Source organism: Athene cunicularia (assembly GCF_003259725.1).
Source record: "Athene cunicularia isolate RWA chromosome 3 unlocalized genomic scaffold, athCun1 chr3_part1, whole genome shotgun sequence".
Lineage (NCBI taxonomy): Eukaryota > Metazoa > Chordata > Aves > Strigiformes > Strigidae > Athene > Athene cunicularia.
The window spans coordinates 61,752,501-61,777,964 of record NW_020799097.1 but is presented as its reverse complement, the minus strand read 5'-3'; the positions used below and the strand labels follow the sequence as shown (position 1 = coordinate 61,777,964).

The 25,464-nt window shown below is 36.6% G+C and overlaps 1 protein-coding gene across 17 annotated transcripts in view; it reads right to left on the bottom strand.

Moving 5' to 3' along the window:
• The window catches only part of EYA4 (EYA transcriptional coactivator and phosphatase 4), a 155,585-nt gene that overhangs the window by 34,342 nt on the left and 95,779 nt on the right, over positions 1-25,464 (bottom strand). For 6 of the 17 annotated variants that reach the window (XR_003398009.1, XR_003398010.1, XM_026845055.1 and 3 more), the window contains 8 exons: positions 17,764-17,888; positions 16,750-16,818; positions 11,834-11,926; positions 6,167-6,233; positions 4,126-4,268; positions 3,828-3,971; positions 2,769-2,848; positions 2,230-2,410 (listed from right to left, as the gene is read on the bottom strand). Coding sequence is in view for 15 of the 17 variants with exons in the window: in XM_026845055.1 (XP_026700856.1) it covers positions 2,230-2,410; positions 2,769-2,848; positions 3,828-3,971; positions 4,126-4,268; positions 6,167-6,233; positions 11,834-11,926; positions 16,750-16,818; positions 17,764-17,888 (902 nt within the window). In the remaining 2 variants the exon portion in view is untranslated. The remainder of the gene's footprint in view (positions 1-2,229; positions 2,411-2,768; positions 2,849-3,827; positions 3,972-4,125; positions 4,269-6,166; positions 6,234-11,833; positions 11,927-16,749; positions 16,819-17,763; positions 17,889-25,464) is intronic. The other 11 variants (XM_026845058.1, XM_026845057.1, XM_026845064.1 and 8 more) reach the window with 9 other exon arrangements.

The window sequence follows — 25,464 nt, the reverse complement described above, 5'->3', positions numbered from 1 at the left end:
AGGGCACAGGCATGTCACGTATTTGCAAAGTGGGTGTTGCACTCTCAGCAGAGGGTCGCATGATCAGTGCAACACTTCACAGAAAAAAGGAGTGTGTGGGCAGATTTGTAAATTCACATGCACAACCTAAATAGAAAAACAAGTTCATATGCTTAAACAACCCATAAATTAGAAAAATCCTTACTGTTTCATAGATTTGAAGTCTTCAATATTTTTTCAACTTGTTCAAGCTATGTAAGATTTCTTTCTTTTGTCAATGCTATTCAATACTAAATGAGTTTTTAATACATGATAGATTTATACAGCATTCCTAGGAAACACAGATACACAAGAGACAGACTATACAGGAAACACTGATTTTCTCAAAAATATGGAGGAACAACAAAAAAACAAAGAGAAGTACACAGAACATGCATAATTATCAAAACATCAGTTGTGAGTACTCTTCACACTCTTAAAAATACAGATGATTTGCGTCTTTTATGGGTGTCCCACAACTGCTGAAATTTCCCTTGATTTCAAGTTCTCTCTTAACTTTTTCTTCCTAAATTTGCATTCTGAGACTACTGAATAATGTTTTACTTTCACCAAAAACCAAGGGAATGTGTATCTTCCCATACCCATTCCATACCACACCATAAACATGAGTGTGCACATGCGTGCACGCAAACGTGCTTTAAACACCAGCCTCAGGAAAACAGTTGGCAAGGAAAAATTTCAACTCATGCCATTAAAATTCCAATGTTTTTAGTAAATTTAAGCAGTTTATATGAAGTATGAGGCCCTGCTTATACTCTTCTACACAGCATTACCCTTCCTTTGTTCAAATTCATTACTATAATAAATTATTTTTCTACTATACTTTTCAGTGAGATGTTGCAGTTGGTAGGATAAGAATCAGGAATATTTATGCAGTAAGTCAATTTTGTGATTAAAGCTCATTTCCCCCCTATTCAAAGCCTAATTCAAAACCCAGTTTGCTAGTCTTTTTTAAAAATGCTCGCAGTCTGTTGGTAAGGCAGACACTACCCACTCTGCACAAGTGAAGACAGTGTCCCTGGAAGAGACTGGTCTAGCATCGCGGAGTCAGGCAGCTGATAGTCTCTCCCATAGATGCCACGCTCAGCTTTAGTAGGCATAACACTGAGCTACATCTTTAAGAAATTCCTGTATAATAGAAACAATACAGGAAAGTGAGCATGAAAAAGCAAGCTCTGTTTACCCAGTAAGGATACCACACTCCACTGACTGTGACTGGGAATTCCTAAACTAGCCCACCAAGAATTTCATAGTTCTGCCGTATACTATGCATAATGCCAAATACACAGTTTTAACTTTTCTTTTCTTTAGTCCCACTTATATTAAATGGGAGAAAACACATTGGTGAGATGTTCAGGAACTTAGAAATCCAGCATGAAACAACAAAAAAAAACCAAAACAAAAAAAAAGGAAATAAGTCCATATTAACATTTGTTTTTATAGAACACGTAGAATGAAGCAGGTAAATGACTGTGAACTGGGTTATAACGATAATGAGAAAAAATGAAGAGCTGCCATCACCCAGCAGCGGTGCCCCGAGGCCAGTGCTGTGCAGCAGGACACTGTGCTGTGGTGGCTGCGCGCGAGGGGGCAGGGTCGGGCAGGGAAATCGCATCTCCTCGTGTCTCCGGAGAACCTTCATGCTGCAACTTCAACTACTTCAACACGACTTTTTAAGAGAGACCTATGCTAATAACCAACTGCTCTATTCTCAGCTACCTGAATTAGCCAGCACGACTTGTATACATTTGAATAAAGCCCATGTATAACCGTACTTTGTTTTAAATTCTTTACAGCAATACTTCAGAACATGTAAGTAGATAGATACAGGAATGTTCCTCTGTCAGTAATAGGAGAGCTCACTGAACTTTTATTTCAAAATTTTCTAAAGGTTTATCACTGTACGGTTGGTTTTAGTCCTAACAGATCCCCACCAGACGGCTGTAGCTTTTTTCAGGCCTCCTCCTTCCACAGACAACCATCTCAGTCTGCAAAGAGCTTTACTTAACTAACAAACAAACTAGACAAGCTTCCTAATTAAGAAAAAAAAAAAAGCAAGCTCTTTTAGGTTGGTTTGCCTGATAAAGTTTTTTGAAAGGCATGAACTTAAAATGTCAATATTCGAACAAGGTAGATATGAAAATCGTGTGTTTATAGAAGTACAGAATAAAATACAAAAATTGTTTTCACCTGAATGTAGATCTGTACCTGGTTGACTAGTCAGGCCAGGGAGAGAGTCCTGTAACTGGTAGGTTGATGATGATGAAGTGCCATCAGCCGTGTTGTTTGAGGTCATATATGCACCATATGTTGATGCTGAGTAATACTGTGCATACTGATTTTGGCCAAAAGCTGTGTATGATGGATAATCCTAGAACAGCAAATGCAGCAGAATACTTAATTAAGTAATGAGTGATTTTCCCATTAAGTATTTCTAAGTGTGTGATGACATGACTTTTAAAAGAGTTTTGGGGGTTTAGATTTTTTTTAAATTTAAGGATATATAACATTTTTTAAATTAAGGCTATTTACTAGAAGACTACAGGGAGGTTGGTAAAGTATTTAAGGGCCAAAAGAGGCAATGGGATTTTGATCACTTTCTACAGAAAACAGCATTGAATCACAGTGAATCTAATTCAACATAACAAATCTAAATTAAAATGACACGCTATCGTTTGAGTTATAGAAATCATTTTGTAATTGACAAACAAAAATGTTAACATTCATACCTGTTGTGAACTACTGAAGTTTGTAGAATTTGAAACAGAATTGTTTGCATAAATAGTAGATGATGGTGTAAAACTAGAACCTAAAATTCAAAAATACAATTAACTGTGAGAACTTGCTCGTGAATCAAAATAAAATTCTAAATACAATATTCCATGTTAAGATACAGATACGGAAGAACAAACAACTTTTATTTTCTGTTTGAACTATGAAATACTGTAACGAAAATTTAAAAGAAATGAAATGCTACTTCCACACATACAGGCATACATTGCTCTTCACATCATGCAAGGAAAGTATTGGCAGTAAGTCACTGCACTGATTGAGAAAGCATTTTCCAATTTATTGCAGTGTCTCACCTCTCCTCAAATATTGTTTTTCTCTTTTGCCTTCATTTCTAAGTTCTAACACTTTAGAGTATGTTCACTTATGAAATAAAAAAACTTTTCAAACAATATTTCAGCAGTCCAGGTGTTTTTAATCGATCTGCAATGAGGCATGTCCTTGTTTTCAACATAATTCAGGTGATTTTTATATTATAATTCATAATATTTAAAGGATTAACTGTTGTATAAGCTTAAAAATTATCCAAATATAACAGCTTATCAATGATCAAAGGGTAATAAATGAATTAATAATCGAATAATAAATGAAAGAATAAATATGAATGAAGGAGAAATTCTAACAAAATATGTTAATCCAGAGAGAAGCAAGTATCAAATGATGTCATACTCGGAAACATGGAAACAAGGAAAAGAGACTTGTGTAGGCTAATAAATACAACAAATGCTTCGTGTCCTGCCATGTGATTTCACCCCATAAAAGAATGAAGGTGCATGAGCATATCTAAATTAACAGATGACCAAAATGAATACATATATGAGTATAAATACTGGAAAAAAATACTTAGCTTTAAATTTTACAGGTAAAAGTATTGTCAATGATAAGCGTATTTGCTGGAATTCACAAAAATGAATGGAAAATACTTCACAAATATGAGGGAAGAGGGGGCCGTCAGCAACAACATGATGGAATGAGCTCTGATGGCGGTGGCTACTCACCTGGCATCTGATAAGAGTAGGGTGTTTGGCCTGGCTGTGGGGTGGAAAACCCTGGGCTGTAACTGAGGCACCCGCTCTGCAGTGGTGATTGGGTCTGCGAGAGCCCACTTTCTGTCTTGATGCCTGGCAACATTACACCCAAATCTGTATAAGAAATTAATTTTCAACTGATTCTTTAAAATATTTTCTTACAGTTGGAAAAATAAAATAAAAAGCAAACACACAACAAAAGCAAAAACTATTCACATCAGCATTGCTCTTACTTCTACATAAGGTGAAGTAATAAGAGGTCAAATACCGTAAGTGGGCAAGCTGTAGGGCTGTCCTGTCTGTGAGTAGGCTGTATAGACCGCTGGTTGCTGCATTCCTGAATACTGGGTTTGTCCGGCATAGGCAGACATTGTTTGAGCTGCTGGTGTAGAAAGAATGTGTGGATAGGGCCTAAATATTAGGAAAAATAGCATTACTGTGGCAACAAATACTTTGTATGTTGATTCAAGCAATAAAGTAAAGAAAAAAGGTTTAAAGATGTCCAAAGGCAGTTCATTATTCTGCCAACTGTTACTCTTCTGGGATTTATTCCATCCCCCACTGAAATAAGATGAAAACCACTCAGGCTCACATTCCCCGGGGTGAATGTTTTGTGCTGTCCCATCACTACAATTCAGTTTTCAAGCTACTGTGTCCAGCTCTAGGTGGACTGTGCCACTGCTATATGGCTTCATATGGACTTGACACCTTTCAGCCAAGTTTAGCATGCTTAAATCAGAAAAGCCCCCATGTTTTTTTAATCCAGTGGAGGGTAAATTGGACTAGAAGAATAAAAGAAATACAGAGGTGAACATTAAAGCTACTACACTGTGTCCTCTGTGTATGGTTCTGCTTCAATAGACATCTAGCCTCTGGCTTAAATGAGAGATGGATCGCGCCCATTGAGAGCAGGATGAAAAATACTGACAGCAATATTTTGGTAACCAGACAGGCTTTAAACGTTTGGAAAATATGGGCTAGGGAAGTAGAATGGAAATAAAAATGGTTTTTTATTTATGAATACTGGGGTTTTATAGGGAGATTGAATAAAATCAAGTTTAAAATTTTTGCCCTCCAGAGTTGCAAAAGCATACAGAGAAACATTTGTCTTGGATTGTTTTGTAAGTCAAATAAGACTTTATGGACCAAGAGCTGAATAAACACTGTAGAATTATGCTAACTGAAACTTGGCCATTAAAAGCCATGACTAAATTTCAGATTCTAATTTTTTTAATTTTTTCTTTCTAATTAGTTCAATACAGTTGGCAGCAGTTACTATCAGAAAAGGTTTACTCATTAATTTAGATGCCAATAAATTATCACATTAGATTAAAAATTACATTAAACTTTGTAATATATTTGGCCAAAAGTATATGATACATTCTGCCAAAACCTGTTTTAAGTCGAATGAGGGCTCTTTGTAGTTCAGGCACCTACTTTCTGTATCAGTAAATAATAGCTACAATGATATGAATGCAAATTTGTTAAAGAAACTTGAAAAAGCCTAATCAGCTACAGTTTCAATGTTTTCTCTGCATCAGAGTCACACAGGTAGCTATATCAAATATATGGAAACAAATAGATGGCAGATTGAAATCAAGCACCCTTGTGCACAGCACTGGTTGTGGGACCAATAGACTGCCAAATGCAGCAGTTTCATATAACATCTTCGGTGCTTTTTCCTGAAGTTCCCACTCCTGGATTCATTTGATTGCCCAGGAGTCTGTTTTCCTCAAAAAAACAAAGAAATAAATTTTCTATTCCTAACAACGCCCATTGATTTAGAAATTAAAAAATGAGATTAAATTCTAATCCAATTTATTTGATTTTTAAATCTTATGATATTGGAGAAGGAGGAGGAAAAGGTGGTTCATGACTGTGGAATGTTGTGACAGGGTAGTCACTGGGAGTGTCTGTGACAGGGTTACCCCTCAGTACGCATCTTGCACACACAATTGTGATTTCTAAATATAAACTGTCTTCTTCAAAATATGTCTGTATACATTGTCAGCACTTTTAAGATTCTGATGTCTGAGAATGTAATAGTCCAATTTTTTTTCTTTCTGTGTGCAGATATTCGAGGGTATATCTTGTGCAGCAATATTGCACAGAGCAGGATCTTACTCTGCAGCCACGTCAGAGAAAAAGAAGTCAGAGAAAGAGCTATAATGGAGTCAGTACTGAGGCTTAAGTATTTTGCTTTCTCCCTGTTTCTTTTGCTGATGAACACTTGTTTGCAACAAACCACAGAACTGCCTGCAGCCAAGGTCAATTCCCTACAAAAGACTAGAAGAGGTGCAGACACTAACTTGGAGGGATATATCTGTGGAGAGTACTGATGCGCTGATCTTGGGCTGTAGCCACTACTTGTTATTACTGAAAAACAGAAAACAAGAGTACAGCAGTTAGAAACATCATGAGACCAATACAGACAAACAGTCTGAATACTAACGCAGCAATATTAGCAGAGAAGCTTATTGAAATGGACAGCTTTTCAACAACACAGATGTCACCTGAACTGCAACATCTTAATACAAAAATTAAAAAAAAAAAACCCACCCAAATCATTCATCATCATACAGAACTCTCTAGTTGGTATGGGTGTGTCATGCTTTTTCAGCTTGACATGTTTCTGAGTATATTGCAGAGGCATATATTTCATACATCATCCATGACCCGCACACCACAGATCTTTCAAATTTGTAAGTTGTTTTAAAATTGGTAATTAAAAAGAACCTTGTGATTTAACATATGGTATTGCATGTGATTGAAATAACACACACATACATTTAAAGTCTCACATGAACAAGTTTAATTTTAATACTGGATAGGAAAAATATATTATATATGGGTGTGGTTAATTTTAGTCAGGTTAAGTGATGGAAGATACCAGAATGAGTACTAGAAAATGAATATTCCTTATCAACAGGCCAATTAGAACATATCCACTGATAATATTTTATTTAAAAAGTAAGCATAAGCAGTCCTATCCGGGAGCCATCAAAACTGTGTATGTCTATACTATTGACAGATGCATTCTTCCAAGAAACCTAACAGAATGATAGTCATATCCCATTAAAATTTCATTCAGAAGCGGTGCTCACTCTGGATTAATTCCAAGTGTTTGGAAGTTTCTCTTTCCTTTAGCCATCTGTCTTGACGAAGACAGATGTATTCCAAATATATGTACTCTGAAGTGTCGAACCAATCCCTTCAGAGCAAATCCATACTGGGCAACATACAGAGTGTCTTTATTAGGCCATCTGCTGTTCATTCACTTTTCAAAAGATTAAAGTAGTACACAACGAAGCACTGGAATTTCTTTAGTCTAATCAATCATAGTTGTACTTCAAAGTGTACCCTCTTCTTGAGTTGTTTGTAGTGGTAGTAGAAATGAACTTTCAGAATTATATAAGTGACAAATAGGTTTAGCTTTCTAACTGTTTTATGAAACATGATATATTTCTACATCCAAGGCTAATTAATGTCTTTGAGATCTGTTGCTTTGAACATATGCAGAACTTCATATCTTTAAAGCTAGTTTAAATGCATTTAGAACATGTAGGACTTAAAAGGAAAATACAGTAGAAGAAAAACAATTAGCTTTTTTTTAAATGTGCAGTTGAGTATAACTTGAAAATAAAGACGAATTGGATAATAATTTTTGGAACACGTGCCACCAGATTTCATAAAAGAGTTGCTGTTTGAAAAGATATTAAAGGTTTGTCTGTGATGGAAATCTGCTGAATATGTGGATTTTTTTTTTTTTCTGAGAATGCCTTTCTGTGGTTTAAATTCAATCCACGGAGTGATCCATTAAGTGTGCATACAGCTATTTCTAGAGTTAGATGAACCTATAGCTGTACATATCAACATAATCAGTCCATAGAACTCTAGAGGATACTCTTAGTTATTTAAGGCTTAAAGAGTAATTAGTCCTCCCTGTTGTATTCCTACAACCTTTCTGAAGACAAGCAATAGCTAACAGTGTGACCTTGGTGATTTTCAGGCAAGGAACTTTCATGATCTGTTATCCGCTTATCAGATCTTTTTTGCCCATACTACTCCACTTTTTGACCATTTGCTGGATGACAGGTCACTTGATTAATCAGTTTGGTTAAAGCACATTTACCATTCCAGCACATCTGATGTAAACTACAAAAAATTAATTAGTTCGCTTAAATCACTAATGTTTTTCAGAAAAAACTGTCCTGCCTGCTTTTTAATTCTTTCTGCATATACCTTATTTTATAATTTCAGATAAGAAAGTAAAATACTTTTGGAATGTATCTTGTTTTAATTTTTTTTTTTCTTTTAAATTTCCCTCATGATGCTACCAGTTGTAGGGAAGAGAGAGAGAAAGAGGCAAGCGCCCCCAAAGCTTTCAACCTACAAAGTCTGTTTCTTTCACTCTTGTAGCTTGTCTCATCAATTTGTGCACTACATTATAGACTGTGAGATATCTGAGAAACACAGTGTGTAAGACCTACCACAAGAGAACATTATGACTAAGTAGAGCCTGTGGACTATCCCTGTATCTCATAGATCAGATTGGTAATTCTAAGGGTTATCAAACAAACAACTTTCACTGCTAGATAGCCTCCCAACCCTACTTCTCAGGACTGTTGGCAATGGAGGAGAAGGTAGAGGCAGGTTGCTATTGTTTTTATAAAGGTGCTACTTTATATAGACGTTTATATGAATGGAGATAAAGAGTGTTTTACATTGCTTGTATTAAAAAAAAAAAAACAAAAACAAACAAACAAAATCAAAACTGTTTCCTCTCTGAAAAATTCAAGTATTTCTACAACTTCACTGCTTGAATTTACCAGAGGAATGCTCTTCAGGGCAGGTATAAGGCCCTTGATTTCTAAAGTCTCTCTGTGGCACTGAGGACATATTCCAGTCACCACTAATGTTGATAGACAGGGGACAAGAAGCTGACAGCCACCTCCTACCAGTTACCCTGTTAGCTCAACTGGCCAAGGTGGCTGTGGAGAGTTTAAATGACCATAAACTGTTCTGACAGCATATGTTGGGTTCAGTATATTAGCACGGACTGGAATTCTGTATTTTTTTCATTACGCATCTGGAAAATTATGTGCAAAGAGTTTAGGTTAAAAGGATCTCACTTAAATAACAAATCACAATGTCTACACATACGGGGACCAAACGTAGGTTATACAGCAGTGGTGTTTCCTAACTTTGCCTTTGTAGCTATAGAAAAATTGTTTTCTATATCCTTTTTATGTGTAATAAATACTAATTAAAAGGATGGTGAGAACTTCAAACGTCTCTCTTTCTCCGCTCCATTAAAATGATAAACAGTTCTCAAATTAATCCAGTATTGTAAGCAATATAAACACAAGAATGCATGCACTGACAGTACAGCAGCTGCAGCAAATTCACAGAGTATGAAAATGCTCAGTTCAAGGCTGTTCAGCTCTCCACATCCTGTGAATACCCACCCCAATGGGAGTCTGGACCCAAGGCTTCAAATTGAGTATACTGATATTAATTACTGTCACTCTTTGAAGAAAAAGGAGGAGGAAGAGGGGTGTGCAACATGACTCTCCACCTGCCTAATCCTTTGCTAGAAGGCACAGTTTCTCCCAGGGGCAGCTCTGCAGGACAGAGGAACTGGAGCCCTGAGTGTGAAATGCAACACATGAGCTGCAGCCCTGAGCAGGATCTTGCCCAATGGGTGGGGCAAGGCCACTGTGGCAACTGTCACTCTAAACTCAAGAGATCTATGTGCTTTACTTTTCAACCAAAAATTGGGGTTTAGCAGATTTACCTGTGAAGCCTAATGTCTCTCCTGCCCTATACCTCGCACAGTCTGTTTGACCATCACCTTCTGTGTTACAGCTGGTCATTAGGGACAGAGTTGGCTGCTTTACACCCCAGAGGATTTATTCAGCCTTCTGGTCAACTCCAGGACATGTCACAGGTTTTGATTGCCCTTGGAGCATGGAAATCAATTTTAATGGGTAGAATATTTGAAGGAGAGGATTTCTGCATGGCAGACTCTCAAAGGTGTCTCAGCACCAGAAGCTCCCTTTTCACTCGTGTCTCATTTCATAGAATATTTAATAACATAACTAAATCCTTCCCTACTCAACAAAGGATGCTTCAGTCCTTCTGATCTATGCTTGTATAAGACAGCAGGTGATATCCCTGCTTGTATATCTAGGCATCCTCACAAAATGAGCTCACAGGTGCTCTGAAAGCTGCAGGAAAGTACTAGCATTATCACTTTGTCATAGTTTGGAGTAACACACGTATGTAACTAATTATTAGCAAAAATCAAACTGTTCAGTGTTTGGCTTCATTATGCATTGTTTTCAACTGCAGCTGGTTTGTCTGAAATGACATCTTTTCTACTACTCAGTATTTATTGTTTTTGGCAACCTGTTAAACTTCCCAAATAACCAGTTAGCTTGGAAAGTCAGAGAAATACTTTTCTGGTGAATTTTTATTGTTCTTTAGCACTCCTTCCACATAACTGAGACATCCAAATTGTCCTATTTGCAAGTACCAGTAAAAGGCGAGTGTGAAAGTAACAGATTTACTCTTTACAAAAGGCTCAGTGCTTTATAAAGGCAGCTCTGTGTCTTGCTCTGATGATGAAGACTGCACATCACCCAGTCAGGCAGACTATTTGTTTCCCACTATGAATGACCATACTCATTTACTATTTGAGTTTGTGGCCTAAACTGAGACTCAGGTTAATATTTCTTTCGAGTATGCAGGTGGCTAACAGACAGAAATGATTGTGTAAAGCTCAAATTCCTGTCTTTTTTTTTTGAGGCACTGATTGTTTCTAAACCTTCCAAGTGTAGAGATCTCAACACTTCTTTTGAAGTCAGTGGAAGTTAATGGGTGAGCGGCACCTGGGGAAATCAAGCTGTTACTTAACCATCTAAATCCAAACTAGAGGCTAAAATTTCTGGTACCCCTTCAGGCAAATGTTGCTTAGCCATGTTTTACACATGGAATCCAACTCAGATGTATTAAATCCATGGCAGAAGCTGATAAAATTTCAGCAACAATGACAAACTCATATATATGGTTGGACATTTTCTAATCTCTAATCATTACTAATAAAAGGATAGAGTAACAACAGAGTGAAAAAGGAAAGCTATTTTTTAGCCAAGACTATTCATTTTTTTATGGAACTTGCTAGGCTTTACATTGATGGTATTCCTTTCAGTATAATCATAATGAGGACAATGTTTTTATTTTTTCTAGTCAGAAATAGTATATGCTTACTTTACATCTCAATGATATTTCAGCTAGGCCATCACTGAACTGGTATTTTCAGATGCAAAATTTATTCTCCCCCCTCTCTTTGTTAATATTATTGTTATCAGGATTTATCTTAATGATTAGAAGCCAGATTATCTGTACTTTTCCACAGTTCAGCATCTTTTAATAGTTTATAGGAATCTACTTAAAAGTTGTTGTTTGTTTGAATTTTTTAATAAGAAGTAACTGAAACATGATTATTTGAAGTAAAATATACTCTTTTTCATTAAAAGGAAGTAGCTTATGGCAATCTGGTCAGCGTTTAACACACTGCTCATAGGAATAAAAAGTTTAGCACTGAAACATAACCCTTAAGATTTCAAATTTTACAAATTAGAATAGCTGTTACAAATGCAATCAGTTTTTTTCTTCCTAAGATTGTGCAAGACTAACACTGAGAAAAATCTACAGTACAATAATAACACTATAAGATTTTTGCATACAGTAATTGTCTTAGGCATCATTAAAGCTTCTTTAAGATCATAGCTCATGAAAACTGTAGATTTTAATTTTCAAAAATTAAAAAGCTATTATTATTATGTATTAAAATGTTACTTTATTGTGTTCTTTTAAAGATGGCTTCCATGCAGTGAAATATTCATTAGTGAAGGTTATTAAATGCTATATTAATGTGCATCTAACAATACATGATCTTATTATGGCTTTACCTGACCCAGTAAAAGTGTCAAGCGCTCCATCTCCAGTTGTTGCTGTTGTTTCACTGCTGTTCATGGGTTCTGTTTTGACTGCAAGAAGAGACACTACATAGAAGAATAAGTAGACATGAGTTTTTACTTCTAAATTTATACTGGAGTCCTCATGCCAGTATCACTAGTGGTAGTCCAGCTGAAACAAGCATGCAGCGCAAGAGCTTCAATCTTTGCTCTACCACTGTATTAAGACAATCTACACTTGCTTTGCCTGGAATGGTCATGCATCTACATAACTTTTTATCCGTGCATTCGTCTATCTATTGGCAACTGGAATATCTTCTGGGGAGATTTCAACCTAAATCTAATTGATTCTAACAATTCCCTCAGAGTAGCAGAGAGGAAGGAAACATTAGCTGTCAAGGGATGTAACACATAACAAAAATAGTTTTGCCTGACAAGTGAAACAATAATAATAAGGTTACATGCTCATATAGAAGCAAATTACTTTCACAGTGCCAGCATTCTGCCTTTCCCCTTTTTCAGAGTCTGTGGGGGGCTTTTAGAGCTAGGTCACCGGCAAGCAATTTTCCACAAATGAAGAGAGAAATTTAAAAGAAAAACAGGCAAAAGAACTAGAGTAGGACAAACGACAGCCATGACAAGTCAGCTTGTACCTCAGAGGTTATCAAACATTTGGGTCCACTCTGGACTTAAATTATTTCATATGGATCATCATGCACTCTTACCATCCAAATTATAACTGAAAGCACCACAAAGGCAATCTAGATTTTACAGTTTAATATGTTGCCTGAACAGACCATCTGGCACAGCCTTTTGTAATGGAGTTTGGGAACCACCCTTCTAATTGATGTGATAAGAAACAGCAGTACAGAATACACTGTAATTGTTATTAGATGTTTGACTGGCAAATGTGGAAACCCTCAATTTATTATCATAATTTCTTTGCAAAGGTCAGGTAGGGGTGTGAGTCAGCATTTATCACATACATATCAGGAACTTCCTTACATATACCACAGAGGGGTCCATGCCGCAGGGTGCCGAGTGAAGTGGCAATGAGGACCTGCAGGAGCCACTCCCATGGTTGTAGCCAGGTATCCTGGGATTTGTGGAGAAGCCCTTGCTGTGACAGCAGGGCTGTCAGAGCCCTCCCCATAACATATGCCAAGCAAAGGCATTTTCTGCCAGCTAGCTACATGACACCTCTGAGTGACATCAGCTAAGCTGACCAAAGCTCTTGTCTGTCAACATCACTGCATTCACGTTTGACTTCACTGGCAATAGTAAGGGGAGGGTGGGGAATTTCATGTTCTGAGCTGGCAATGTATTTACAAACTGTGGCTCAGATTCAGGTCACCTAATTAAGGCATATAAAAGGTGTATACTAATCTCCCTTTATGTTCAGTTGAGAAAGAGAGGCGCTTCCAGAGGGCAATTCAGCCCAAGTACAGCCCGAGCTACCTTTGAGTTCATCTTCCCTCTTACAGTTTGTAGAGGAAAAGGTGGAGGATGAGCTAAATAAGAACAACACCTACAGAACCATTCTGCTATTCCTCCCTGTGCCTGTGAGCACAATGAGGAGCTACCAGGAATTGCACAGCTCCCAGTACAGCCTCTCCTACAATATCACACCTGATTTTCAGTCACACTGCTTAACAGACCTTACTTCAGTAAGTCATATGGGATGCTGCAACTGCACAAGTGATCCACGCTGAATTCAAAGGGATATCTGTTTAGATCAGGTAGGGAACATTTGAAAAATCAGGATGTATTTGTCTCTGTGACAGGGAGAGTGCTCTGCAGCATTGCCGGTGCCCCAGTGCTAATCAAACCAAGTAGTACCTACTTACACAAGTTATAGTTGTATCTTTCCATTTACTGTGCAAGATTAAAAAATATTTGAAAGCGTGGCTTTTAAATGTAAACTTCTTTTCATCAGTGTTTCTCTTCAATAAAACTGCCACGCCCATACATTCTCCCTGCAACAGCATATTAATTCAATATGAAATCATCAGGGAAGAATTTTAGTCACATTTTTTCAAGCTGTTGCTCACTCCTCGTCATTTTGTTGGCTATTATCTTCTCATTTAAAAAAAAAAAAGTTATGACAAAACTTAGACAAAACAGTCATTCATAAGAGTAATCAATCATTCCCATTTCTCTATTTAGATGAGAAAGATGTGAATTTATTTCCATCAGTTCAATAAAATATACATAAAGAAAAAGCTTATGGGTCATTTGTCACAAAATTATTGCCTCCACTGAACCTCAGGTCTCTCAGTCATGCAGAACAGGTATTGTTGCCTGAAGCATGAAAAGTAAATTAATTTGTTTTCTGATAACTATATACAAATGTCTGCATGTACTCCAGTAGGAGAATGAAAAATCATACTAAGTTGGAAGGATCTGTATTTTTCCCTTTGACGATCTTTGGTCATATTTTCCTTTATAAGATGTGTGTCTTTATCTGAAGAGTGTGGACATTTACCTACATGAAAAAGCCCAACTTTTTAGTACATTTATCTCTTTCTATTCAAGAAGGTATTCCACTATTGCCCATACTAAGCTACAAACCTATGTTCAGTATTGCATCCAGAAAGACAGCCCAGTATGTGCCTGTTTTATTTAACAAAAGCTTCAGTGATGAATTGAAATGTTTAGAGTTGTGTCTAGTTCTAGTTAATGCCAACTGCAGTGCACCTCCATCAGCACCAGTAGTCACCATCTTTTTCTCTCCCTGTCAAGCAGAAAAGGATCTAAACCAAAAGAAACTCTCTCATGTACTTAACTTGAGGAAAAACTTCATATTGGCACTGTGGTTTGTTGAAAAATACATGTAGAAAGTATTTTTATATGTGCTTGATACTTTAAACAGTACTACATTCAGATTTTATCACAGTAAGGAATTAATCAAGGTCTTTTCTCAGTGTAACGAGAGATTTGGACTATTACCTTTCTTTCTTTATGTTGCATGACATTAAACCAAGAGGGGGAAAAGTACAAAACTAACTAAAAAACCCCCAAAATATTCTATCATCACATCAAATGCAGGAACATTTAAAGATGAAATCAAAATAAAAGCTGTCACTAGTTAAAACCAGAGAATCTTCCCCGTTTCCCATATGTGAGATAAAGCATGGCTCTAATACTACTAGGGCAATTGCTCTTGACATAATGCAAAGACTAAGAGTCTGAATCAGCATTTTGGATGAATACTTTAAAGACTATATATTTAATGTCCTATTTTTAAAGTGAGGATTAGCTTTTTTTTTTTTTTTTTTTTTTTTTAATATTCAAAGTGTAAAAATAATATGAAAAACAATCTCAAGTTGGAAATACATTTGAGTGTTGTTAACAGTGAAGACTGAACATACCAACAGAGTAAAGCTACCATGACTGTGAGGCTGAGGGGACAGCTAATTACTGCCTGCAGCTATCCAATAGGAAAGTGTAAAGATGACAAAGAACAAAGGCACGTTCTTCCTAGAAGGTGCTCTATGAAACAACAGGAGGCCGCAGACACCAGCAAGGGAAAAATCCAATCAGATATAAGAAGGAAATTCTCCGCCATGAGAGTAGTCAGGCCCTGGGACAGCTGCCCAGAGAGGCTGTGGCACCTCCACCTTGGCGATATTCAACACTCAGCTAGATGCTGCCTTGAGCAACATGATCTAACAGAAAAGTTGGCCCTGCTCTGAGCAAGGATTGGTCCAGCTGACCTCCAGGGATCCCTTCCAAACTTAATTATTCTAAAATGAACTCAGAATACAGCTCCCAACAGGCAACAGCTTCTACAATGTAAGTTCTTTACTTGATGAAAGGACTTAGCTGACCAATATTACTACTCTGCAAACCTCTTTTTTTCCTAAAGAACCTCTCTACATTAAGGACTGAAAATGAACACAGAGTTTTAGGGGCAAGAGATGCTATTACTATGCATGAAGCAGGACAAGCAAGTGCAATAACTATTAGAGCAAACAAGTCTGACTAAAAGCTCACATAAAACAATAAACCACACAGTTTGTCATAGGAAAGATTCTCCTCTTTCTTTTAGCAAGCCATAAGTGTTGAGTATACAGGAATATATTCAACTAGAAGCACAGATCTAAATATTCTACTGCCTATGGAAAATCCGATTTCAGGCAAGTAATACAAGGACTTTCACATTACATTTCCTCACTACTGATAATTGGTACTTAAATTACTACCTTCCACATTTATCCAATCATGCTGGACAGTTAACTGAGGTGACAGACTAAGTTAGCTCAGTCCTTCCTTAAACTTAAATTCTTGTAACTGAGCAGGAGCATTCACATGGAATCAGTTATTGTAGTGCAAATGATCTTCTGTGCTCAAGTTGGAACTTTTTTTTTTGGTAAATTCTCTCTGGATATGTGGTTTACAAATGGCAAGCTAATTCTGAGGGTTTTTTCAGAAGGAAAGCTTTTAAGATCTTCCCAACTTTAGTGCAAACTTGAACAACTTAAGCACCTTAATCCCATATGTACTGCAACAGTGTCACATATATAATTATTATTATTTCCGTGGAAAATCCACTGGTCTGTCTTCAGGCAATGCTGACTACTGGCACTTCCCAGCAATGCTGACCACCACGAGGCTCTCCCAGTCTCTCAGAACATGTAGACAGTTAAGCCAATTTTAAGTGCATTAAATTCTCCTTGATCATCAAATGACTTTCAAAGTATTGTAAGACAACTATTTATTGCAACTTCCTACCATTTTCCTGGCTGTGGGAAAGGCCTCTGAGAAAGGGTGGAAAAAAAGGGGAAGGGAAAACCCATGAAAATGTTCAAACCACATAACAAAAGAATAGAGCAAACCAAGAGAGAAGTTACACAGCAGTCACAGCAGCACACCACCACACACATGCACAGTAGCAGGGTCTCTCATACTTGTTGCAGAAGAAGGAGTGCTGCAACTCAGCAACCAGTCTGCAGTATTTAACACAGTCATGTTGTCTCCTGAGAACAGGAATGATATAACGGTTCATTCTCTCAGTGTCTATTCAGTGCACATGAATATTCTTCAAGGCAAGGATGTGTTTTTGCACTTTGAGCCAAGCCTTTTAATTGCATTGTATTGTTTTTGTATTATTTTATCTGGTTTATTTAACAAGTATAATATAGAGGCATCTAGTTTTTAGTGTCCTTTAATGGTATGCTTGAAGTTTTCCCTTCTCTTTATGCTGGAATAAAGATTCTATTTAAAAATATAAACAGGATGAACCTTAACGGTTCAGCCCTTCTCTGCAGAGCTCTGCTACCCTCATAGGCACATAACACTTTTTATTGACATTGACAGATTTTGGTTTAAATAGGGATAAGTGAATAAAAAGCTTTACATTGTGGCAAGAAAGAACAAAATAAAATTTTTTTCTTGATGCTGTTAAAATAGACAGCAATGTATAAACTCCAAAACAGGAGGGCTTAAACTCTAGTTTGACTCGTATCCATGGTGATGCTCCCATGGACACTAACGAGAACAGAGCTCCATCTCTGAATGTGGTACCCATACTCTTTACGACAACCCTTCATTACCTGCCAAGAAATGGAATTAGCATGTTCATAATGTAAAAAAAAAAAATAATAATTACCTTTGTGTAATTTTGATGCACTTCTGACAGAGAATTTAAATTAACCTAAATGTGTGTAGCTCAGGGTATAAGTGTAAATTATGACTTAACAATGAAGCATGATGGAGAAAATTAAATCTATTTCAAGTTACCAACAGGTATAAGCAAACCTTTACAATTTTGTTCAAATCAATTGATTCAAGATTTTCCTTGTTTCACCTTTGATCAGTTTTGCCTCTTCAATTGGTACAAATTGAAAAAGTGCTGTTGGAATTAGTAGATTTACACTAGTATGACTGACATTTTTTCATAATTCTTGCTGGATTATACTTACCTCCTGTTCCATTCGTTGTAACTGATGTGCTACTGAGATTAGGTTTATCCAGTTTGGAACTACCCGGTGCATCACTACTTCCAACAAGATTATGAGGACTGGCTAGATCTTGCATTTCCATAGACCTGTTAAAGAAGAAGGTGACAGTATTTCAATGCATTGTGATATTATCTGCAATAATCTGTTTTTTCTGTAACAACTTTTTTTGCATTGAGAGTTTGTAATGCAGCCAGATTAACAAATCAATATAGGTTCCTTTAAGGTCTTTTTTTTTTTTTTTTTTTTTTTTTTTTTTTTTACACCAAACCTAGAAAAATAGATAATAATTTGATGTGAACCACAATGATGTCAGTATTTTTCACTTTTCCTTTAGATATTGTGAAGTAAATGACACAGGCTTATGAAACTGCCCCAAAAGCTTGTAAAAGATGTGCAAGAGCGAGTACATATATGGATGGACAGATGGAGGGATAAATGCATGTATATATGTATTTCTCAGAAAGAAACAGAGAAATTAAGTGAAAAGTCAGTCATTACACAAAAAGTCAGAATAGAAACTTCTGCCTCCCATTATCTGTATTCCAACCACCAGCAGTCACTGCATCCACACTAAATCACAGGAACAGACCGTAAGGGTGAATGAACGGAACTTTCACGTACATCTGGAAGACTCTTCACTCTTACAAATGCATGTATTCTTACTAGCTCAATTGTTGGGGTTCTTTTCTTTGGAGTAATTTCTAGGAAACTTGCAAAATTTCAAGTCGATTTAGACCACAATGGATTTCAGTGGCACAGTTATACCAGGGGAATGTGGATGGCTCCCTTTCAGTGACAACAGATCGACCTTTCTCAGACAAAGCAGACAAAGCAAGACGAGGAGCACTTCTTGTTAGACCAGTAATTGCAATCCAATTTGCAGTGTGTGCTTGCCTATTCCTTGCTTTAAAAATTAATTACACAGATTTTTTCCCCAAAGAAACACTTTTGCTATGTATAAGCAAAGCTGCCAGCTCATCTGCAACAGGAGAACCATTTACCATATGGATACTACAAAGGCCAAGAGAAAGATTGTCTTACAGATCTGTAAAAGCCCAATTACATTGTAGAAGACCAAAATGGCTAGGAAAGAAACAAACAGTTTGGATAGTTTAGTAAGAATAACTGCTCCTGTATATTCATATTCTGACCAAGAAAATCAGTGGCAAATTGTTAAGGCAACACGCAGCATCTTAAGTGTTGCAAGTTTCAGTTTTAAATTGCCTATCATGTGCTCCACACATCCTCCTCTGGGTTAAAAAACAACCACCAAACAAAAACCCACCATCTTTCCATCAAATATGGGTCTGTTGTCTGAATCTACTTTTTTTTTTTTTTTTTTTTTAAAGGAAGAAGAAACTCAGAACAAAAATGTCTCCCATTTTGTGCTCCTAATTCTGTTGATCTCCTATATGCTTTAGTTTGCCTCTCATTGCATTCATTTAACCCAAGACACAGATTCAGAGCTTTCATGTCTTGAATATGTTCCAGGAAATGTAGGAAATACTACATCCCAACTGGGAAAATGCACCAAGGCCTTACCCAAAGGCACATGAAGCAAAAAATCTCATTTACTCCAGTAAATGCTCAAATCAAGCCTGAGATGCACCGATACTATGGTGGCAGGGCAGCCTCCCCAGCAGCAGTCTGGATGAGCAGGGGAAAGCTGATATTGCAGGAGGCTATGCATCACCAGGTAAGAATTTTATAGCTATATTTAAGGAAATGTAAAGGCATAAACTGAGATTTGAACTGCCTTGACCCATATTTCTTCATCTAATTGTATATACATTTCTACACATCTGTCAGCAGTGCATTATATTTATTGTCAACTGGAAATGTGATCAGTGTTAGATGAAATAAAATGAACTCAAGTGGTTTACTAGTACTTCAGGTTTTGCTTAGTAGTTTCTGTACAAGGATAGCAGCTAAAGGTTAAAAAAAGTCTGTGAGTTTCCATCTTGTATGTATTTAAGGGAGCAGGAGAATCCTACACAAAATAAACAATGTGTGTTTCATTGCATATACAGTGTAATACTCTCCACGTGTTCACTTAGCAGTTTAAGTGTCATGATTTTCTGTTCAAGTATGATCAGCTCACAGATACCTAACAAGCAGTTTTAGCTTAGAAAGTCTGCATGTGCTTTTTTTCTCGTTTCACATGACACGTGGCCACAGATGCAAATGCTTCAGCAATATTTCATAAGCAAAATCACTGATTAACCTAGCTAGTGTATTTAGGAAGTATCCATGTCAAGCACTTTTCACACTCAAATGAATCAGTTTTTCTTAACTGAGTACGATTTTCTTAATCAAAAAACCTAAACCCACTGACTTTCATTTGCTTGGCAAAGAATAAAAACAATCAAACTTTGTAAAAGGAATAGTTATTGCTCCATACCAGTATGAAACCTTTTGGGCAGAGAAGTATTTTATTTGCCTTATATTTGTTTTCTATAGCAAACGGCATCGTAGTCCACAGACATGGCAAGTTAATTAACTAATACTATTTAAAAAGTAGTGCATTTACAACTAGATGTTTTCTCTGCATGAGTAAAAGACATCTTGTGTTTATTGGTAGTTTATTAAGGATAAAAAGGATATCCAAACCAATAAAAAGTTTCATAAAACCATGTGTATACATTATACTTATCCTGGGTGCTCTATCCTGTGTGAACAAGTAAGGGGATTATTTTAATATATTCCTTGGTGATTTATTTATTGAAGTGCACATGTTACCTTCTTTGTAATAGACATCTTTCAGTCCACCTTTCTGGATGCATTTAGCTTACCTTTAGCCTAAAAAATTCTTGGGAAGATGTTAACAGACATACTAAAATCTTAGTTTCAGTGAATGGAGGATTCAGGAAAAATGTTTAATAAAATGGATGAAATAATTCCAACATCTTGAATTCATTTTGTCAAACTAAATGTTTATCAGTCCTGCTTTCACTGACTTAATCAGAAGCAGGTTCAGGTTCAGTATGTGTTTTCCTGCACTAAAAAAAAGTAAAAAAGTGATCTCTGAAGGACCAATTAATACTTCTAAGTTTATGCAGTTATTTATTAAAGACTGTTTTCTAGTAAATGCAGTGTGTTTCAATTTAGACAGAATAAAGCCTGTTAAAGCTGCTTAAAAAACTACATTGTACAACTTTATTTTCTATTTTTTTGTTTCTCTGCCATGTACTATTTGAACTTTAGTTTTCCCCCTCTTGCATTGTCTCAAACTACTTAGAGTAATTAAGTAAATTGCTAAATTGTCTCAAAAGATAAATTTTGAAAGGAAACTGATTACTTGGTAAGAAGATGTTTTCATTTTCTCTTGACTGTCTGTTTGAAGAATGTTCGGGTGATTCCAATCTCCTGAGTGAAAACCTGAAATCTGGCAAGATGGATTTTTGTCTTTTATTCTGCTTTGGCTAGCTTTAAGTCTTTGAAAACTGGTATTTGCACATGCTTAGTGGATCATTTTAGAGGCTTACTGGAAAAGTCTCTAAAACACCCCATTTCACAGAACAGTGTCTCAGAACCCTGTGGGCTTTAATTGCAACCTGGATGTGAACAATCCTAAGAAACTGAAGGGGGGTTGTATCAAAAAGATGGCTGTGTGTGAATCCTGAGTCTTACACATTAGAGTACATTTTTTTCCCTGGCTTGAAGTGACATCTTTTCAAGGGTTAACCTATGTTCAGAAGCGGGTTAAGGAAGAGCACCTAGAGAGAGAAATTCCCCCCACTCCCCTCTTTACAAAGGCAGCCGAACACCCCAGCCCACCAAAGAGCACAGCCCAGCACTACAACCCAACCTTGCATAGGAAGGTCTAAGTCTGGCTAATTACGGTTGCCTAATTTGATAACCACATCACTGTATTTCTGTATAGCTCTGCTTGTATTATTTTAAAGGTTAAAAGCTCAAGCCTTTCTTCTAGGGGTGTGTTTTTTTTTTTTTTTTCTTTCATTGCAATCACATATCTATTTGTGCACTCTATTTGTGTGCTTTTCTTCAGCAGAATTAAAATCTATTTCCAGAAAATCTAGGTTGTTAGAACATTGTTTGCATTTCAAATTAAACTACTATAAATATGGACCTTCCACAGCATGAAACTCCACAGATTATTTATAAATTCTACAATTAGATCATATTTAGATAATTTTCTTCTTTAAAGAGACTGTGTTTTAAAATGTAAGATTTTTGCTACATAATCTACTTTTACTGGATTTCAAACTTTTTTTACTAACAAGACTGAAATTATGAAATAATATATCAAAGATTTATAAAAGAATATTCTAACGTGAAAACAAAGTACTCCAAAACCTAATCTAACCAGAACATTTTACAAATATTAATTCCTTGCTGTGCAGAATTTAAAGCAAATCCAAAATAAAAGAGAATTAAAGAAGACTAGATAAAGGTTATTTAAAATTGAATAATTTAATTTATAGATTAATCAGAACAAAAAACTGTAAAAGGAATTTTATTTTTTAAATTATTTAATAGAAAGTTATGTACATAATTTTCTTTATCAGAATCTTTATTAAACTTCACTGTGGCAAAAATCCACATTGTCTGGGGGGTTTTTTGGGTAGTTTCCCTCCTGCTTTTCTTACATCCCTCCTGTTGTAACTCCAGTTCTTACATAACTCAAACTTTCTCCCAGAAATCTAGAGCCTTATCCAGTTAAGATATCAGGTACCTTGGAGCTTCTGAAATTAAACAAACAGGGAATTCCCCTTTATTTAAAATTATCATTTAGAGCACTGTGAAAATTGGGTAACAGAGCTGTTCAGACTCAGCTAAATCTGTTTCCTACTGCTGTCAGCTCAGCTCTCTGACCAACTACAGAGTTTTGAAGATAAGTGGGGTGGATTTTTTCCATTTCCCACAGATTTTTTTTTTTTGCCAGATCTTTCAGTCATGTTCTGAACATGACTGGCAAGCCCACCTCTCTCCCATATGCAGTCTGAACTAGCTCATACAAGCTTTTCTCTCTGCCAAAATAATTAGAATGGATGCACACACACAAATGTTGTTAGTCCAATAAAATCTGCAACAAAGTTTAAAACAAGCAGTAACATTAGATACATTGTATTTATAGTTTTTCCTATGTTTTGGGGTTTTTAGAAAACTGTATGTTACACAATACTTTCACAGTTAGGTGAGGATTTTTCATGTTTATTTGTCCCTACACTATCTGTAATTAATGCTGTTAAAAAAGAAGTTACACCAACCCTTTAGCAGTCCTCAAAGACTACAGTGGGCAGTAAGAGGAAAGGTGGCCAGAGAGGGATTATGGATGATGGACAGGTTACCAAGAAATATATACATGCATACAAATACATGTACACTAACACAGCTACATGCAAACTTTCAATAATTCTTTGGTGCCAGATATGCACATACATGTGTATGTGTGGATAGATATGTATAAATACACAACAAAAAACTTTCCAATGTCTTCCACCAGAGACTTCCACAAATAGAGCAACACACCACACCACACAGACTAAGACCACACCTCAAATGAGTAACATTTCTGATCATTACACTAACTCTAAATAATATTTTCTTTTCCAGGTGCTTTTACACTGTGTATGGCAGCCCTTGACATTTTTTTTGCCACTGTCAAAGGTAATGAAGAAACAGCAAAATCAATGAGATAAATTTGCTCCATTGAGATGACTGCCCCTCGTTTTCCCAGGGTCATCAACTCCTCCTGTATATCTTCTCAAGCTTAACAGATGGCCAAAATAGCAGATCTTTTGCTATTCTAGGCACTATCTCACAAAAGTATGCCCCTCCATCATTCAAGTTCTGAGATCTTGCCAGACAGTTAAAAACAAATAATACTGCTGGACACTAGCAAGACCTCCTTCCACTCTCCTTGAGGCCTCATTTTTAACTTGTAGAGTGATCTGATACAGTGCTAAGAAGCAGTAAAAAATGTCATGTTAGGGATAAAACCAGCAAATACTCTTCAGAGGGTTGGGGTTTTTTTGTTTTGCTTTGTTTTGTGTTTTTTTTTTTTGTTTTTTTTTTTTTTTTTCTTTTAAAACAATCCAGAAAACAAGTGCTGAACTTTTTGCAATCATTTGGGGATGGAAAGTGGATTCTAGCTGTGTAATTTCTCATGGTTTTGTAAGTAGAATGTCAACATTCATATTAAAAATGTAAGAGAAAGAAGCAAAACTAATGCTACATCAATATTCAAAAAAACCCTTTCTCCTCCGTCAATCTACAACTGATATGAGATAAAGGGTATCAGAGGGAGTGAACCTTAAAACATTATAGTGTTTCTACCACATTAAAAAATATCACATAGGTAATAAATAATAAAAATATCACGAGGTTCAGCTTTGTAGAACTGTCAGTGTACAGTAAGGACTGTAGTAGATTTGTTATGAACATGGACGATTAATTAGAAGCTTGAATATTACCATGCAGCTTCCCAGTGCATGAGTCCAAGCTCACAGGGAAATAACCTTTACCCAGGGATTGCAATAAGCACACTGTGGAGAGGGTCCTTCTAGTATAAAGCAACAATTTGAGGAAAACTCAAAATTGCCTGATTTTGTTTAATAGCCTTTTTGATCTCAGCAATACTGCTTATCTTGCAGAGGATGGGACTCCTTAGGTGATCCATTGGGGCATAAAGTGGCTCTGTTTGTGATTGTATCTCAGATCTGCTTTCATGCCTATTGTCCTCCTCTTGGCTATTCAAGCTCTAATTCCTGGGGAAAAAACTCATGCAGACAGTATTACTTTACAGGAGCTGTCTGACTGGCAGCCGGTGTCAGTGCTTGGGATGCACTTGCTGCAGAGGGCTCAGTTGAGAATGTGGGCAAGCAGGTTTGATGACAAAGGCCAGCATTGTAGTGTGCCTCCTTATGTCGTTCACAGCTAGAGAAAAAGGACATTTCTTTTAACAGCATTGCAGCTTCTTCCCCAGCTCCCTTTCCCACTTCCCCAGTTAAAATTTTCCTATCACCCTCCCTTTTTGACCATGTGCCACCTTGAGATTCTCTGTGCTTCATGATGAAGTGTCAGATATTTTTTTGTCTTCATTAAATTGTTGCTTCCTGCTTTTCTCACTTCATGATGAAACACCAAAGGTTTTTGTTAATCTAGCATATATCTACTGCTATAGTAATAAGCAGATACTTTATTGAAAGGGATACATGGATTTCTTCTTTGTGAGCCTAGTGAAAAAATATGACTAAATACTATGAAAAATAATTGCTTACAAATTCAAGTTTATTTTTGCTGGAAAAGAAAAACTGATGTTTTCCTTTGCTGCCCGAGGAATAAAATGAAGGTGAAAAGGTTAGGTTTGCTCTGGTGATGTCTAAACACAGCAATGAATTTAGAAGGCTTGGATTGTCATGCTGTATAATTGCTGAAAACTATTATTTTCTTAGAAGTCAGTAACTGTATGGTTTCTCTGGTTTCTGATTGACTGAGACATTTTATTTCAGTTTAATGCCATTTAATGTGGTATATTGGGTTTGCATGGCAAGGTTTTGGTAGTGAGGGGGGTGACAGGGGTGACTTCTGTTAGAAGCTCCCAGAAGCTTCTCCTATGTCCAACAGAGCCAATGCCAGCCGGCTCCAAGTTGGACCCACCACTGGCCAAGGCCGAGCCCATCAGTGACGGTGGTAGTG